General features: G+C 38.4%; 1 protein-coding gene across 1 annotated transcript in view; it reads right to left on the bottom strand.

Annotated features, from left to right (window-relative positions):
• Window positions 1–12,316: 12,316 nt before the first annotated feature.
• The window catches only part of MTMR6 (myotubularin related protein 6), a 17,960-nt gene continuing 13,499 nt past the window's right edge, over window positions 12,317–16,777 (bottom strand). Inside the window, exons 10-14 of the mRNA XM_010001901.1 lie at window positions 16,395–16,444; window positions 15,415–15,615; window positions 14,613–14,747; window positions 14,396–14,522; window positions 12,317–12,577 (exon numbers count right to left, since the gene is read on the bottom strand). Coding sequence (XP_010000203.1) covers window positions 12,317–12,577; window positions 14,396–14,522; window positions 14,613–14,747; window positions 15,415–15,615; window positions 16,395–16,444 — 774 coding nt within the window. The remainder of the gene's footprint in view (window positions 12,578–14,395; window positions 14,523–14,612; window positions 14,748–15,414; window positions 15,616–16,394; window positions 16,445–16,777) is intronic.

Raw genomic sequence — 16,777 nt, 5'->3', positions numbered from 1 at the left:
CTTGTCTTGTCCTGCTAAGTTGGGGGTTTTCATATCAAGGCCTGGTTATCACTGGATATTCTGCTCCCAGCGCCAGCTGTAGAACTCCTTTGTCTCAGCATGTCCCACACTAAACTCCCCAGTTCTCAGGTACTCCTCACAGGAGGGAAAGCAAAAGGTTTGGGTGGGTTGCTGAGACATCTCTTTAGTCCATCAGCAAATGTTTAATCCACAAGACAGACAACAGATATCCTGAGTGCCAAAGTCCATCGCTTGTCTCTTGGATTGTTCGAGACAAGCACTACACATTCTGAATGCCACAGCTCTGCTACCAGTAGGACGAAACATTAGCCCCTGGGATGTATTAATAGTGTCCTATGTGTCCCTCAACTCTCCATGAGCAGCAGCATCCCATGTCCAGGCACCTTGCAAGGCTCCCTGGTGTTGCTCTGGAGGCCACTGCCATGAAGTGCTCCATCAAATAACCACTGCAATGTTAACATCTAGGCATCTTGCTCCTTCACCAGCCTGTGCTTTCCCAGGCATATTTTTGAGCTACTCCAAATTCTTGTAAAAAGCAGGGGCACATGGCTCACAGTGCCTGACTTCACACATGACTGAGTGGGTCACCCCAGGCTCCTTGCACAGGTTTGCTGGAAAACGTGCTTTTCCAGTGTGCTGGAAAGGGTTTTAGTAATTTGTGGATACTGGCTCCAGTGGGAGGAATAATTTAATCTCTTTCTCATTGCTTTTTTATGATTTACAGCTTTGACATGCATTTCTGCACTCCTTCTGTTTTATTAAATTAGTGCTAGAATCTTTTGAGGCAACTTTAGTTTGCACAACCAACCTGGCATCATGTCCTTGCTCAAATTCTCATATGAACTTCACTTGTATTCCACACACTTCTTCCAACCTGTACAAATCTGTTATTTGAGAAATGACTGAGAATTTCAGGATTAACTGTTCAGTAACCTCATCAGTATTCTGCAGGTTTCCAGTCCTATTTGTAGTATTACAGGACTTGATTAAAAAAGAAAACAAACAACAACCACTCCCCCAAAAAAACACCCATGAAAAAAAAACAACCAAAAAACCCCCCACACAAAGAAAACATAAATATAATCAGTGAAAATCTTCTTTAATAAGCTATATGGATGGCTTTCCCTCTCTTATTTGTGGCTTTCAATAAAATCTCTTTTTCAGAAAGGAACTTATCCAACTGAGTAAAGTGTCATAAAACAATCAACTACATATTAAAGTCTACAAAACTGGCAGAAAGAAGGTAAGAGGGCAATTACTCTTATCTTTGAACTACATAAGGGAAAAAAATAATTTTATTTATTGGCACATTAAGCATTACAGCTGAAATTTTTAACATAACAGCAGCATAATCACGTTATGTATGTAGCCTCAGGCTCTATCCATAGTTCTAACTCAATCTAGATGGCACATAAAAGCTCATCCAACAAGGACAACTCCGAGCATGTGCCTTCAAACTACACTGTGTTTGAATGGCAGTAAAAATAAGGCATTAAATACACCATTAAGAGCTGCCTCTCCAACTCACATTAACAGTTGCTAGTCTTTCGATTTTTCAAGTCACTATAAAGATCAGTTCCAAGTATTTTATGTTCTATAAACAAAGTATACTTAGCTCTGATAGGGTTTTCTGTAGAAGCTGCCTTCTACCCCACCCACCCCCATTCTGCTTAGTTCTATGTCCAGAGAGCCAGGGTCCCTAAAGAAGAGTAAGCATCTGGATGAGTGTGCAATTAATGCATTTCTGTGCTGAGCCCTTTATCCTCAATGAAGGTTTAAGTGTGAAATAAAGCTTTGTTGAGTTGGTTAATATAAACCAGAGTATAAAAGCTTGACAGCTCCCTCTCCTAAACTTCAGTATAATTGAAGACTTACACTCCAGAAAGTGCAATTAAAGTCTTGTGGAGTACATGCCAATGTCACAGATCACATTATTTTTTGGATATTAATAAAAATATTTCACAGCAAAGAAAAAATAATTGGAAAAAGCAAGAGATTATGAACTTCCTTCACTCAAAATAAATTAATGCCTCTGCAGAGCATCCTGGTAGGAACATCTTCAAGACAATAGATTGTTTTGAAATAGTCCTTGCAGGAAACTATCCTGTTCCTAATGAAGTGGCAAATGTTGAGGTCACAGTGCTCTTTATATCATTTTCAGAGAAGCATGAGTTACCCGCTTCAGAGTGTGAACCCACTATAAAGAAAAAATTAACCCAAATATCCAGTGTTATTTTCAGAATTAAGCAAAAGGATTTAATTATTGGGGTTTTTTTCCTTTCTTTCTTACGAGTCAATGGATTAAAAATATGTTTTATACAAAGTGCTACCAGTTTTAAATTGTTACATTTAAGTCAAAGACTATTCAACAGACACAAGAACATCTTGGATTTTTTTTTTCCTCCTATAAATTCTACCATAATTTGGAGCTGAATACAGAATATTGTTTAACCAAAGTGGTTAGTGGTCAGCTTAGCGCAGCCACTACCAGAGAGCTGGGAGGGGAGGCTTTCCTGGAAATGGAATTAACATGAAAAGTTATGTGAAAGGTAAACATGGTTTAATAATGACCTCAAAAGTCCCTCTGGAGACCCACTGAGTGATGTAGCTGTAGTTCTGTTTAATGGCCCAAATGCTGCTGGAAAATCAAATTCCCTCAACCTTGTAAGAGTTGAGATGCCATTGGTCTTTCTAGGCTGTGTTTACTGATTTCTAAAAACCTTAGTACACTTGCTGCCTGTTTAACTAACACTAAAGGCTTCCCTTTTATTTGTCACACTAATAAGCCTACAAAGGAACTGACTGAGCATGAGCAGCACAATTTCAGAACACCTTTTAAATGCAGTAAATCAGAGCATCTCTCCCTAATCCTCATGATGACAGGTCACCACACTCTTCACATCCTCAAAGGCTGACCAGAAGTGTTGCTCTTCCAGCACTTGCCTAATGGTCCTTTTCAGAATGGGGTCAGGTCACTAGTTCTTCTGCAGACCTGCCATAACACCAGCTTCCAAAGCACTACACTGATGTGACTTGCACCTCAGTACAAGCACGGTACAATCACAGCTGGAAGAAATCCCAAATGGTGGCTTTCTACCTTGCTGACTTGGATAGTTGTTACCAAGACGAGCAGCTCAGTAGTAAAGCAATGACCCTTGGCTGATCTCTGCAGCTACATATGAGCAGCTCTTCTCAGCCTCAGTTGCCTTGGAGTCTGGCTGTATATAGGCACATGAGAGAAAAGCAAGAAAATAACAGAAATGACCAGAAACGGAATAACCACGAGGGCCCAAACTGCAACAGAGCATATAGGACTCAATACAAATCTGCAGATAAGAGAGTAGTCTCTGCCAAGTTATGCTCTTTAAATTAACTTTTGGCATGACTTTAGGATGGCAAAGCAGAATTTTACTTATAGATTCTCATCCTGAAATAGAACAAGTCAAATTGAGACCCAGGAATTTGAATTTTTAGGGCTATATATAACTCAATTGTAGAGTTACATAAATAGCTGGGTTTCTCCATACATTACGATACCTCAAACACCAGTAAGTTGAAGTAGTTCTCTTTGCTAACTCTAAACCTTTCCCCACTGCTGAACTCTAGCTGACCAGCCTTTCTCCTGCATCAGTCAAAGTGGGAATTCATTCTCTTACAGTCTTGTGACCCACACTTGGTATGTGTTTCTCCTCCACGTGATCTCTGCTTGAGAAGCAGCTCTCCTTCTCTTGGTTCATATCAGCAAATACCCAGATAACAGTTATCTCTCTTCTCCCAGGCTGTGCTTTGGCACTGTGGATGAACCTGTGTGCTATGGGATGTAAGCAGCAGCAAAGGAATTAAAGTACAATTCAGCCCTCGTTTCTTTTTTTTTCAGCTATCAAATCCTCAGTGCTCTTCTCTGCTCTGTATTTCACAAAATTCGTAGTGATGGCTACATAAAGTTGTGCTCCATGTTCTCTTTTTACATTTTCTTCCCCCAAAACACATTTACTATCCAACATCAACTCACCATAAATTGTTAAGAAGATCCACTAGCTTAATATTTACAAAGCTTTGTCTTGGTAAAGCCCCAAGCACTAAGAGTGCTTACTCTTCCTTTTTGAGACATTACCAAGCACACACCTCTGTCATTCTAGCTGCATTCATACTGGGTTTTAAATCACTTGTTAAGCAGAGTTACAAAATAAAACCCTCCTTAAATGTAGATTTAGCATATGCATAAACATTCATCCTTTTTCTTCCACTAATCATTCCTTTTCAATATGCTTCATAACAGCTGTAAGAAGTCTCCTTTGACATTTCCTGCACATACAATGAGCATTTAAAAGCCATTTTTAAAAATTCTATAATAGTAATTGAAACATTTTTCCTGCTCATGTGCTGTCCTTATCACATTCAAGAGAAAAAAAAAAGTAATCAAAGTTATTATTCTATCACGGTTGTCACACTTTAACCTCTTGAATATATTGTGGACTAACGGGACATTGCATGTCACCAGATAACCTAGAATATTAGAAAGACAGTGCACATGGGAAGTCCAACAAGTGAGCAGAAAAGCAAGCATTTGCTTTATTAAGAATTGTTTATTTCATCAGCATATTATTAAAACCAAGTTTACTAAAAGCTTTAAGTAGGATTGGAAAATAAAAGATCCAATTGGCAAAAGCATTTTGCCCACCAGAGCAGTCTCACATGAATCTCAAACAGAGCATTAAACTGCAGCAGACTCATGTTTTCATAGAAGGACTTGGCCAGAGCAGCTAAAATCACAGCTGAGGAACATCTCTGACCAACATCCACACTCCTGAATACTCATGAAACAGCCCTGTTCTCTGCCAGGCCATATTCTTGCAATACATATCACAGCCACCTTTAGTGTTTTATCCAGGGCAGCTTCAGAGTGGAAAATAAACACAAAGCAGAAATCAACATTTTTAGGATCACTCAATCTTGTGTCAAATTCTGGAACCAATTCTGCCAGCTTCAAAGCCCTCGAGCCACGGCAGTATCAGCATTTCCTTCCACAGTCCAGTGTGGCCACCACAAAGGTCAAGGAGGACATACCCATTTTTGCTTTATGTAGTTTTTATGTCCCACTTGCTGCTTATCTAACCATTCTGTGCAGTTAATTCTCACACATGCTGCCCATTTTTTGCTTAAACATGCACACTCCAAGTAATGCCTAAAAACTTAAAGAGTTTGTAGTTAGCAATAAATGCTCCCTGAACCAAGTCAGTAAAATAAATTAGCCTCTAGGCTATACTAAGAGCTGAAGTTAAACTTAGCTTTTCCCTCCACTTACATATTTATGAAACTGCACTTTCATGACACGCAGTAGCATTCACACACTACAACTGCATGTGCATGAACATGTTCATGCACTTCATGTAGCAGCTACTGCCACTGGACAGAGAACCCAACTGACAGCTGTCATGATTGTTGTGGCACATGGCTAAACCACACTGCTATGACTTAGGAGTTTTGACATTTTCCCCTAATGCTACTAAGCAGATTCTCCTGCAGAGTATCCCAGGACACAACCTGCCCACCTGAAAGGAAGCCACTTGAATAAAAACCTCCAACAAAGTGAAGAGTTGCATCTACATATAGCAGGAGGGTCCCATTCTGTAATAAAGATCACAACATGGACTACACGTTGCACAGTTCAATGTTCCAGTACATTAGTTTCCATCTCTACTACAAACAGAAACCATATTCTCAGTGTAGATCAAGATGGAGCTGGATGTGGGTGAAGTAAATACAAGATAAATGCTGCTGGAAGAAGCTTGAGTGTTGTGTAGCGAGTACTAGTTAGGGGGAGCTGAACTACCATGACAAAAAACAGTTGCTATCTTTACTAAATGAAGAATACTGCTGTATAGTCCTAAGAAGCCCCACAACTAAGAATTCAAGAAAACCATTCTTAATGGAAAATACACCAAGTTTTCAGAAAGTCATTCCAACTTCCTAAACAGATTTGTTGAAGCTGTTGAAAACACTAGTCTGGATTTTATTTTATAGAATTGTGGAATCACTTAGGTTGAAAAAAACCTTTAAGATCATCAATTTCAACGATTAACCCCTACTCTACCAAGTCCAGCACTAAGCTATGTTCTGAAGCACCACATCTAGATGACTTTTAAACACACCCAAGGATGGTGACTCAACCACCTCCCTGGGCAGCATGTTCCAATGCCAGACAACCCGTTCAGTGAAAAAAAGTTCTTCCTAATGTCTAGTCTAAACTTTCCCTGGAGCAGCTTGAGGCCCTTCCCTCTTGTTCTATCACCAGTTACTTGTGAGAAGAGACCAGCACCTACCTCTTTACATCCTGTCAGGTAGTTCTAGGGGGCAACGAGGTCTCCCCTCAGCCTCCTTTTCTTCAGACTGAACAGCCCCAGTTTCCTAAGCTGCTCCTTATAAAACTTCTCAAAGCCCTTTGCCAGCTTTCTTGCCTAAGTATGGAGTCATGGTAAACACAGGGCTCTCTTCTCCTGACAACTCCTAAATTAAGCACCAAATAGTGTTTGTAATAGACCAGAAGCCCATAGTAAAAAACATGAAACTGAGCCAGACTGAAAATTACAAAACTGTTCAAGAAACTAATACAGGGCTTAAAACTGGAAGAGGGGAGATTTAGATTAGACAGTAGAAGTTCTTCACTATGAGGGTGGTGAGATGCTGGCACAGGTTTCCCAGAGAAGTTGTGGCTGCCCCTTCCCTGGAAGTGTTTGAGGAGAGATTGGATGGGACTTTGAGCAACTTGGTCTAGTGAGAGGTGTCCCTGCCCATGCAGGGGGGTTGGAACTAGATGAGCTTTAAGATCCTTTCCAACCCAAACCATTCTGTGGTTCTATGAAACAGGCCAAGTCATTCCTGTACTCTATAGTCTGTATTAGATAAAATTCATCCATAAAATGAAAATTTTATTAGAAGTTTAAAGTTCATATAATGCTATTATAAACAGACTATTTAAAGTCCAGTTATATTGGCAATATTAAGATAATTTTATTTTAAGTTTTATGGATTTTCAAAACACATACAAATAAAATACTTATTACAAAATTCCATTTGCTAAAGTTGCTTCAGGAATACACATCAATCATGTTCCCAGATAAATGCATTTAAGCATTTACACAGATAAATGACTTCTATAGGGAGTGTTAACACAGAGCAGTAAAAGCTACTGAAACAGGCCCATCTTTCCACATACATTACCATGAAACCAGTTTTCTTTCTTTTCGCCACGTCCAATATTTTATTTTATTTTATTTTTTAATAGCAGCCAGGTCTGACGTTAAACTGTGTAAGTAAACTGACTGTGGAAGTCAACAGGCACTCAGAAGCCCTAAAAAGGAGAATAAGTAATATTTTACAAGTTCACTAGTTCAGGGGTAAAAATACCTGAGAGACAAAAAAACTAACAAACCAAACATTTTCCTTGATGGGAAGATGATTTTCAAGGGACATCGCTGACAGACTGCCATAAACTGTAAGATTGAACAGTAAGACAGAGCAAGGAAACTAATCTGTGATGCCAGGTAATGAGGAATGCCTTCATGGGGCAGGAGGGGACTTCACCAAGGCTGCCACTTGCATGAAGTGTTCAGCAGAAATACATGCAGATACAAAGCATGGTATGTCCGTGCTAACCTTGTCATTAGGCTGGGAAACACTTAAATAGTATGTATCAAAAACTATAATGCCACTTAATTACAAACGTTTTACAACTGACCTCAAGACTTTAACTATAAACAAAAACAAATAAAATCTTGCAAACCCAATTTCAAAGTCACCATCAGGTCATTTATTACTCGAAGCCAGTAGAGTAAGAAACATCAATTCATATATATTTCTGTTGCTTGATGCCAGTGCTGAGTTGCTCAGCTACATGTTAGTAGACTGTGTCATTGAATTCTCTGCGACCTGGAAATTGATCTCAGAAGCAGCATGCCTCTGACCTGCCCCCTCAAATCCCTGAGCTACTGCTGAACGTTGAAACAGCTCTGCTGCTTCTGCACTTCTGACAACTCATACCTCAGCAGGGTTCTGTTCCTTGCTTCACACTGTGACAAGGGTTCCCGACATACATCCTTTTCCTTAAGCCTACTGTGCATACAAAGTTACACCACTGAATAAAGATACTGTGATAATTTTCAATGCTATTTAACATGTAGGCAGGTCAAGCCAAGCAGATCAAAGATGAGCTCACCCATACTGTTCACTAAGGCTGATCCCAGCCTTCAGAAGAGTGGAAGAAAGTTCTAGTATTTCCAGGTTTCTGAAACCTCCAAAGCTTTAAGAAGCCTGTTACACCTGACAGATATGAAGAACCACAATAAGCAGCACCCAGAGGAGCATGTGGCACACATGGTGAAAGCAAGTCAAAGTAGGTTTCAGTCTAAAGATCTAATCCTAAAGATTAATAATACAGGTTTCACAAGCAGTACACTCAGCCTATGATCAGCTATAGGTTTAGAATTATAAGCAACTAAACAAGAACAACCTGTAGGTTCTGACCTGAAGGTCTATAAATTACTATTGTGGAGAGATTATCTATTTTGAAATCAGATTATCTTTAACTAGAAATAAATCATCATGCTCATGTGAGGCCTTCATGCTAGCCACACTTGCTTAACAACAGGGCAGGACTCTAAAGAGCAGATGTCAACAGCACGTGCCTCGTGTTATTTTAACATCACATTTCTTTATTTCATGTATGTCACTTCCTTAAGAGGATAGTAGTTAAGCCAAGCTACTCCAACACCACTTCAGCTCAACTGTGCATCCAGTTATATGCTTAGCTTACCAGAATGGGAGTAGCAAGTCCTCAGTTAGTTGCTGATGTATTACTTTATCAAAAGGTCTTAGGAAAACAGCAGCTTCAGAGGAAGAACACATCACCTTTCCCAGCCAGGCTTATCAGTGTATTTATACTGAGGAAGACACATATCAAACTGTCACAGTTTGATGTGCAATAGCTTTCCCTCTAGAACATTATATTATGACATTTTTTCCACACAGGAATGTGCAGTTTTATGGAAGAACTGCTGTTCCAGTTCTCTAAATGGACTCCCCAGACTTCAGGCTTTTGCCCTAGATTTAGGTCACTAGTAATTGGACATGTGTGGAAAATGCAGAGGCTCAGCTCAGTGTTGCTTAATTAATTTCTTAGTATGTTGATTTGGCAGTCATCCTATGAAACAGAACAGTTGGATATTTAAACATGTATTGCAGAATACATTATGACAATAGCAAGCATCCCAAAAATAAGCAAAACTCTTTCAGTACTAGCAAAATAAATATTTTAAATTGCCTGGAGTACACAAAAATGAAACCTCAAGATGAAGCACAGAATTGACAGGTGCCAAAGTCTTGGCAACTGATGGATCAGAATCAACTTTCTATCTGGGACATTATATTCCCAAGCAACTGGTGAGTGCACCAACCACCCAGTAACGCCGCCGTGCGACAGAGAAAGTTCTGTGCACAATTTCGATCTGTTCCGGACACCCTTCAGTATTGCAACTGGTCTTGGAGCAGCATCTTTTCTTTCTTCATGATGAAGAAAAGCTCATCCACTGAAATAAGAATTAAAGCTCTTTCTGCTCCCATAAGGCTTCTGCCACAGATTTTTAGTCAACTTGCTCGATGTTTTTAAAACGCTTTTTGAAGGGCACAGAACAGCCTCACTATGCCAAGTCCTGACCATCTTGCCAATCTTTCTGTAGGAGCTCACTTTGCTACCATCTATTTACTTCACCACAGGTCCCATGTGCTTCAGGTAGTTTTGGCTTAAGCCTGAACAGCAAATGAGAAGAGACAGCTGCCTCTCTGCAGGAACTTTTCTCACTGGTGACCCTGGGGGCTGAGTTGGCAGTTATCTGGACTTCATAAGATGGCTGCTCTACAAAACACTCTTATAAAACTCTATTCACATATTAGCTGGAGCAAAATATTTACTACAGATCTGGCATTTTATTGGTAGAACTAACACACCTACCTTGATGTAATATAAAAAGGCATCCCAATTCCTTCCACTAAGGAATGAACTCTACCAGCAAAAAGGGCCTGAGAGTGAAATAAACTCATTTTAGCAGTACCGAAAGGGAACATATCTTCTCTTCAAAAGCTTTGTATGCAGGGGCACTCAGAAGGTTGTTAAAGTAAAAACAACATACAACAATATTTGCAGAAAAGCTAATATAATCTTTTGAGTCTATAAACTCTAAACAATAAATAAGAAGAGTGTACATGGCACACCAGAGCAGCTAAATATTAAAACAAGTACAAATGGATAACTTACCTATATTATCAGCAATAAATTTGTTTCACTACTGTGATACAATACAATCTTAATGTACAAGATGTTTTTGCAAAGGAAAACCACAAAACCAAGTAGATACAGATGGTGAGGGAGAAGGGCAGACAATAAATAACAAGGCACAAAAAACCTCTCTTGCTGCAACCCTGTAAGGCACCACTGTGCAAATGTGAAACTATCGTAGTGGAGAAATTCTGAACGTGTTTAAATGACTGGATAATGTATTTTAAAGATGACACTGATTTTATCTTCAGAATAAAAATAATTACAAAGCTTTATTTACAGCTATAGGCTTTTAAGAAACAAATTAGTGAAATGGGTGAATTATTACTCAAACACAGGAGGCATAGTTAATTTCTACCAGACAGCTTCACAAGTGCAACATGATCATGACCTGTGCTGGCCTTGTAAGAGTCCTGGATCTGATATGGTGCACAGGGAAATGCTGCCAATTATGTCAAGTTGTGTGTGACACACCAGTAATTTTAACAAAAGGGATTAGATTAAGAGTAAAGTAATTTTCACTTGTAACCAAAAAATATTTATATCCAGAGATAAATAGTCAGTAGCATTAATCTAACCTCATAACTAAGGAAAGTAATACTTCTAAGAACTGGGCACCAGCACTTTTCTTCCCTATTATGTTACCTACTCAGAAAATCCATTGAGACAATCTTCAGCAAAAACCTTTTCCCTTACTACAAGGTTACAGATAGACAATTAGGCTTACTAATTTAACTTTCCCTCCTTTTTTTTTTCTTTATGTCCCATGATCTCTATTGCATCTTGCTAAAGTTTTTGCCCTCCCTCCAGTTACATAAAAATCTCCATACTTAAAATACACACAGGCTGGACAAGCTTTTACAAAATGAGGGGATCCCACTAGTAACCAAAATTTTCTTCTAATGCAAGATTTAGGAGGCACTCAGCTTCTCATGAGCTTCAGACACATGAATGACTTTTCTTTTTCACCATAGCAACAGTGTCAGTAGACTACAATTCCAAAATTTCTGCTTCCATTCTTGCAACTGGAACAACTATTGAGCACATAATAAACAATCTGAAGGAGCCTCACTGTTCAGTTACTGGCTAAGTTTTGTTTCCTTACATGACACGTTTTTTACTCTTCTTACTCTAAACTTCAATAGCTTGCCACAAATCAAAACATTTAAGGTCAGACAACCTGTAGCTTCAATGATCCTCAGTCCACTGAGCTGCCATAGAGGAAAATCAGGCCTTTCTTTTAAACAACAGAGGAAAAATGGAAGAAAGAACAGTCTTCAGGGATAAGTTAACATTCATATAGCTATCTGCAGAAAGTCTGCCAGCTTAGGCATGCTTCATTCCTTATATTCAGTCCTGTCTTAAGGAAATAACAATTTGAGCAAAAGCAATGTAAACAGAGCCAGGCAGACTGCAGTAGTAAAGAACAACAATATCATTGATCTGACAGGTTTAAGGCCAACTATTTATGATTTTAACTATATCGCACTTTTCCATGGCACTTAATACACTGAAAGTTAGTACTGTGAGACATTAAACAAGGGTATACATATTCATATAATATATACATGTAGCTTGAGTTCCTAAAATAGAAAGTTCAAGTTTTCTTTCCCAAATAAAATCAATTCATGAAAGACCACTTGTGTTTTCCTATACTGAATAAAGTAATATTACTATTTTAATCAATTTAGTGCAAACTGACCTCAGTCCAAAGACCTTCCAGAAACCATTCCTTGATTTTTAGTCACTACTTACCAAATGCCCCTATTTCTTTTAAAAGACAACTAACACTTTTGTTTTCCTTAGAAGAACAGCAGACACTTGACAACTAGCATGCTGTCCTAGTGTATGTTAACAAAACTTGCTGATATACAAATCATATTTTGGTCATGCAGCACAGACCCATCCTCCAAATAACCCATCACTTGATTTAATCAGTCTAGAAGAGGAGCACAGAGCCGAAATTTAGCAGGTCATCCTGGCCACTCCAAACTCCAAGCTGACAACAGCAGGCTCAGCTTTCGAGAACTCTTCCACGAATTCACTGTAGCGATTGTCCGCTGTGTTGCTGCCCTCTATAGTTCTCACAGCATCACTCACAGGGAGCAGTGGCTGCTCTTTCTTGAAGCAAGGAGGGGTCTTCAGTGCCGTGGGTGCAGGATGCACAGACTGCTGATGTTCCTTCACCAGCACTTCATCTGACTGCCCGTTTCTCTGCTTTATTTTCTGAAATACAGAACAGTTACTAACAGTAAGTATCACTGGTTTACTGATAATATTCTGCTTTGAAAGGAAATGAATCCTGCTCTTTCACTGCCCACCTCAGCAACTGCAGAATCTTCTATTACAAACAATAAAACTGTTACATACTTAACCTAGGGTATTTAGGCCACTGGATAAGACAATATTGTCACATGCACCCCCAGTTTACAGCAAATGTTACAAGCACTACATGCTTAAAATCTGCAGCTGAGCAGAAGAATTGCCTGTCAATGGCTGTACAAGAGAGGTTCTTCCAGGCTTGCCCCTTGTTTGGTTGCAACCATCATGGGAATACTTTCTAGAGTATGGGCAGAGGGAGACAGAGTTTAGTACTATTAGCAAACAGGGAGCTTGCAAGAGACCACAAATCCCTTAAAAAGCAGTTTTATACCTAAGCCCTTATGTCCTTCCTAAAAACCTTCTAAAAGACTTTTCCTTTATATCTGAAAAACATCAGTACAGTTTGTTCAAATGCATGAAGAATACAATAAAATATGTCACCTGGAAAGAAAGACTAATAGAAAGAACTTATCCTGCAAGCACTGAGCAAGAGAAGAGGGAAGATTTGGATTAAGTGTTTGTTTTGTTAAAATTCAAACAATCTCACCCAGTAACTGAGAGCTTGAACCAGTTAACAGGACTGATTTTATTTTTTTTGTTAATGTATTTGTGCTGGATTAGAACTGAGACAGAGGCCACGAGACCTTGGTGTCTTTTCACACCAACTTTTTTGAAGAGCAATATGAAACAGCAATATGAAAGTCTACATCAACATTACAAGCCACTATATCTCTCCATCACTCAAGCGAAAAATGCGGGCTCAGGTGAATTTAACGCCTCAGAACAAAGTTCCAGAAAACTAAAAACTCAGACTTCACTTTACATCTTGCTTAGTCTTCAGCTTGCTTCAGCTTGATTTTTCACCTTGCTGCTTCAATTGTATAAAATTGGTAATATACAACTGAGACCTGAAACAGTTTAAGACTAAGTGACCTGTATTCATCACATGACAATAGGATCAGTTTAGTAAGTATTTCCTTCTAGAAAACCTGTGCCTCCCCCTTCCTCCCTAACAGAACATACAGGACTTGTCTTACCATTTCTAGCCACACATAGAAGTAAAACCGATAACTGGAAAACTTTTGCATTTTTTAAAACACATTATCCTTAAGTTTAATCACCTTAACCAACTATAAAGAAGCACCAACAAAAATCCACTGATCAAGCCAAACTATAATTAAGTAGGATACCCTGTTCAGTCTTTCTGGCTGTTTACCTAGTAAAGCTCATTTAGAGAAGACTGGTCTCTGGATTAGGCCCTGTTTTCACGTAAGGATTACAATGTATATGCTCTATAATTATGGTAAATTACAACAGTATGCACCTGCATACAAAGTTAAAAGAAGGAAAATACTGCTTCCATTCTAGTAGCTATAATGGAAATAAAATATTTTCAGACTCCTTGATTTAGCAACATAGCTGTAGCTCTGATGGGTACCTTGCTATGTAAGGTATGTCACATAAATTTAACCTACATTAAGCCATCTTCAATAATGCTTTGACTGTAGGAGCACTTTTATATGATACAATTCATCAGTAGAGTAAAATAAATCATGCATAAGAGCAAAACATTGGCTGCATAGTCCAGCATTCAGCACAGAAGCATACAGTGAAAGTCAAAGTCAACATTACATAAAGTGCAAGGCCATACAGTAGTGACACTCACATGAAAGCTAGCAGCATCATTACAGACATTACACACATCTCTCTTGCAATACTTACAGCTTCCAGTTCTTTAATGTCTTCCTCTAGTTGTTTATTTTGTTCACTCATGTTCATGATGAGATTGAGCACAGACTGCCTGGGATGCATACTTCGATCAAACTGATGGTACATATTTCTCCAAAACCTGCATGAAGCAGATGTAGGATAAAGACAAAATCCTACGTAGGATAAAGACAAAACTGAGTAAGAGCTAGTGTATATAATTTAAACTTACTTAAAATTGAATGACACTGTATTAGGCTCCAAAAGAGTTAGTTCCGGAGAAAAGTCTGGATTATACAGAGGATTCTGGTATTTTTTTTGTTCATCCAGAAGGAATGACCACAAGGAATATGTCTTCTCTTTTAATCTTAAAGCAAGAAGAGATCAAGGTCAAGACACTGACTGCAAGTGAGAAACAGAAGCTGTTCAACAGAACATAATAAATTGATCTTAACTTTTAAAAAGTTACCAGAAACAGTCAACAATCTTTAATTAAAAGCATGCTGATGTTGGATAGAACTGTCAGTTTTGGAAGAACTACTGCTTATGCTGTGCAGGTTTTGCCTAGTTGTAATAAACACTTTTAAAATGCAGTTTGAGACAAAGATGAACTGATGAAAACTTTTGTAAAGTTTTCCAGCTGAAAGCATTAGGAGACACCCTATTAATATTTTTAACTGACAGTAATTGGTCTTGAGCCGGAAAGAATTTTAAGGTTACCCAAGAACAGACTCGGGGGGGGAATGAAGTGGTAATACCAAACTTAAGCTTACCTATTGTCAGGAAAAAGAGGAGAAAGAAGCCTTAACTTTCCCTATTAAAAATTAGCATGGGATTTTCTCCCAGAATTAGAAAGACTTTCTTCAGTGTGCAGAAGCACGAGAAGCAGTGCAGTTCCCTTATGCAGTTCAACATCATTTTCAGTACTACCAATTCTGTCTCTATTTCTATTCAGAGCCTAAAATTAAGAAAATTCACAGGAGTTCTTAGACTGCCACAATAAATAAAATACATATTACAATATGTCTGCTTACTTCAGCTCTTCTCTCTCTTTTTGGCAGTTTCCAAGGAAGTTACCAAACTGGCATGAATGGACATGTTCATGGATCTGAAGGAGGAAAGCTTCATTGTACTCAAAGGCTTGTGGAAACTGCTCAGTCAGATTCCATACACTTTCTAGAAACTGAGTGAACACTGGTGAGATCTCTTTAGGATCACCATCCAACTGACCACACCTGAAAAAGATTACAGAAACAGACTGAAACTGGTTTAAGTTAAAAATCAAAAGAGTCTTAGTTGCACTTGCTTTTAAATGACAGCACATTAATTTGACACTAGCTGTTGTCTGGAGATTAATCACCTGACTTTGAGAACTGGGGTAAGTTTTGAATAGAAGTAAGTCTATATTTAAACTGTTTTTCTGACTTGTAAGTGATCATACATCTGTATTCAGCATTGAAGAGCAACATAAGACAATTAGGTTCCTTTGTGTCTGTTACTTCTATAGTCAACATTTGGACTATACCAGCTAAAAGATCATGAATAAGCAGTAAATAGCAGGCAAGACTATTGGCATAGCTAATAACAGGCAGATCAAAGCAAAAAACAGAACTCCTACAATACAGGACTTCTAAAGGTAGGCATGACTTCATCATTAAAAGTAAACAAATGGAAACTCACTTTTAAGGATATCAAAACTAAGTGCTTCATATTGTCTAGATAGCTGGGACGTAGCTTTAGGTGGGTTCTGCACCACCCATGCATACATGCTGACCTAGCTGAAATCACTGATATCTAAGAATGAGGAACCAGCTAGAAGTTTAGTTTTATAATATAAATTATCCAACAGGTATTTGAATAAACAGCAATATACAAAGTGCACCATCTACTGAAAATAGCTTATGCATCGCAACATTCCTAGCAACATTGCAATAGTTTAACATCCACTTTTGTTTTTAGGAATACTTAGTTCAGTTCACTATATACATTTTACTGTACTGGAAGAGTGAACTACCTGTCAGAGAATTTGTGCCCAAAAGAGATCCAGTCTTTCTCTATCAAGACCTAGAGGGTAAAAAAAACCAAATCTCATGTATAATGTTAATCTTATCTCAATAGTATTAACTATATATTGCATTTTAATTTTGAGTACAAGAAACTATAGTAGGAGCGACTATCTGTCACATTTTAGTTAATTTTCTTTAAAGTCTTTCACAAGATATTTTCAAAGTGCAATTCTAAAACCAGTAAAAAATTTTATCAGGTTGAAAATCAGATAACTGCTGTCAAGCCAGGCCTGCTTTTAAGCATACTAATCTTGTATGACATCACTGCAGGATAATCTACCAACTTGCAAAGAATTGCAAAGTGCAGGGAAAACTTTACTATTTCATTCCT

Source organism: Chaetura pelagica, unplaced genomic scaffold (assembly GCF_000747805.2).
Source record: "Chaetura pelagica isolate M959 unplaced genomic scaffold, ChaPel_1.0 scaffold247, whole genome shotgun sequence".
NCBI lineage: Eukaryota > Metazoa > Chordata > Aves > Apodiformes > Apodidae > Chaetura > Chaetura pelagica.
The sequence above is the reverse complement of the archived record's forward strand: the minus strand, read 5'-3'. Positions and strand labels throughout refer to the sequence as shown.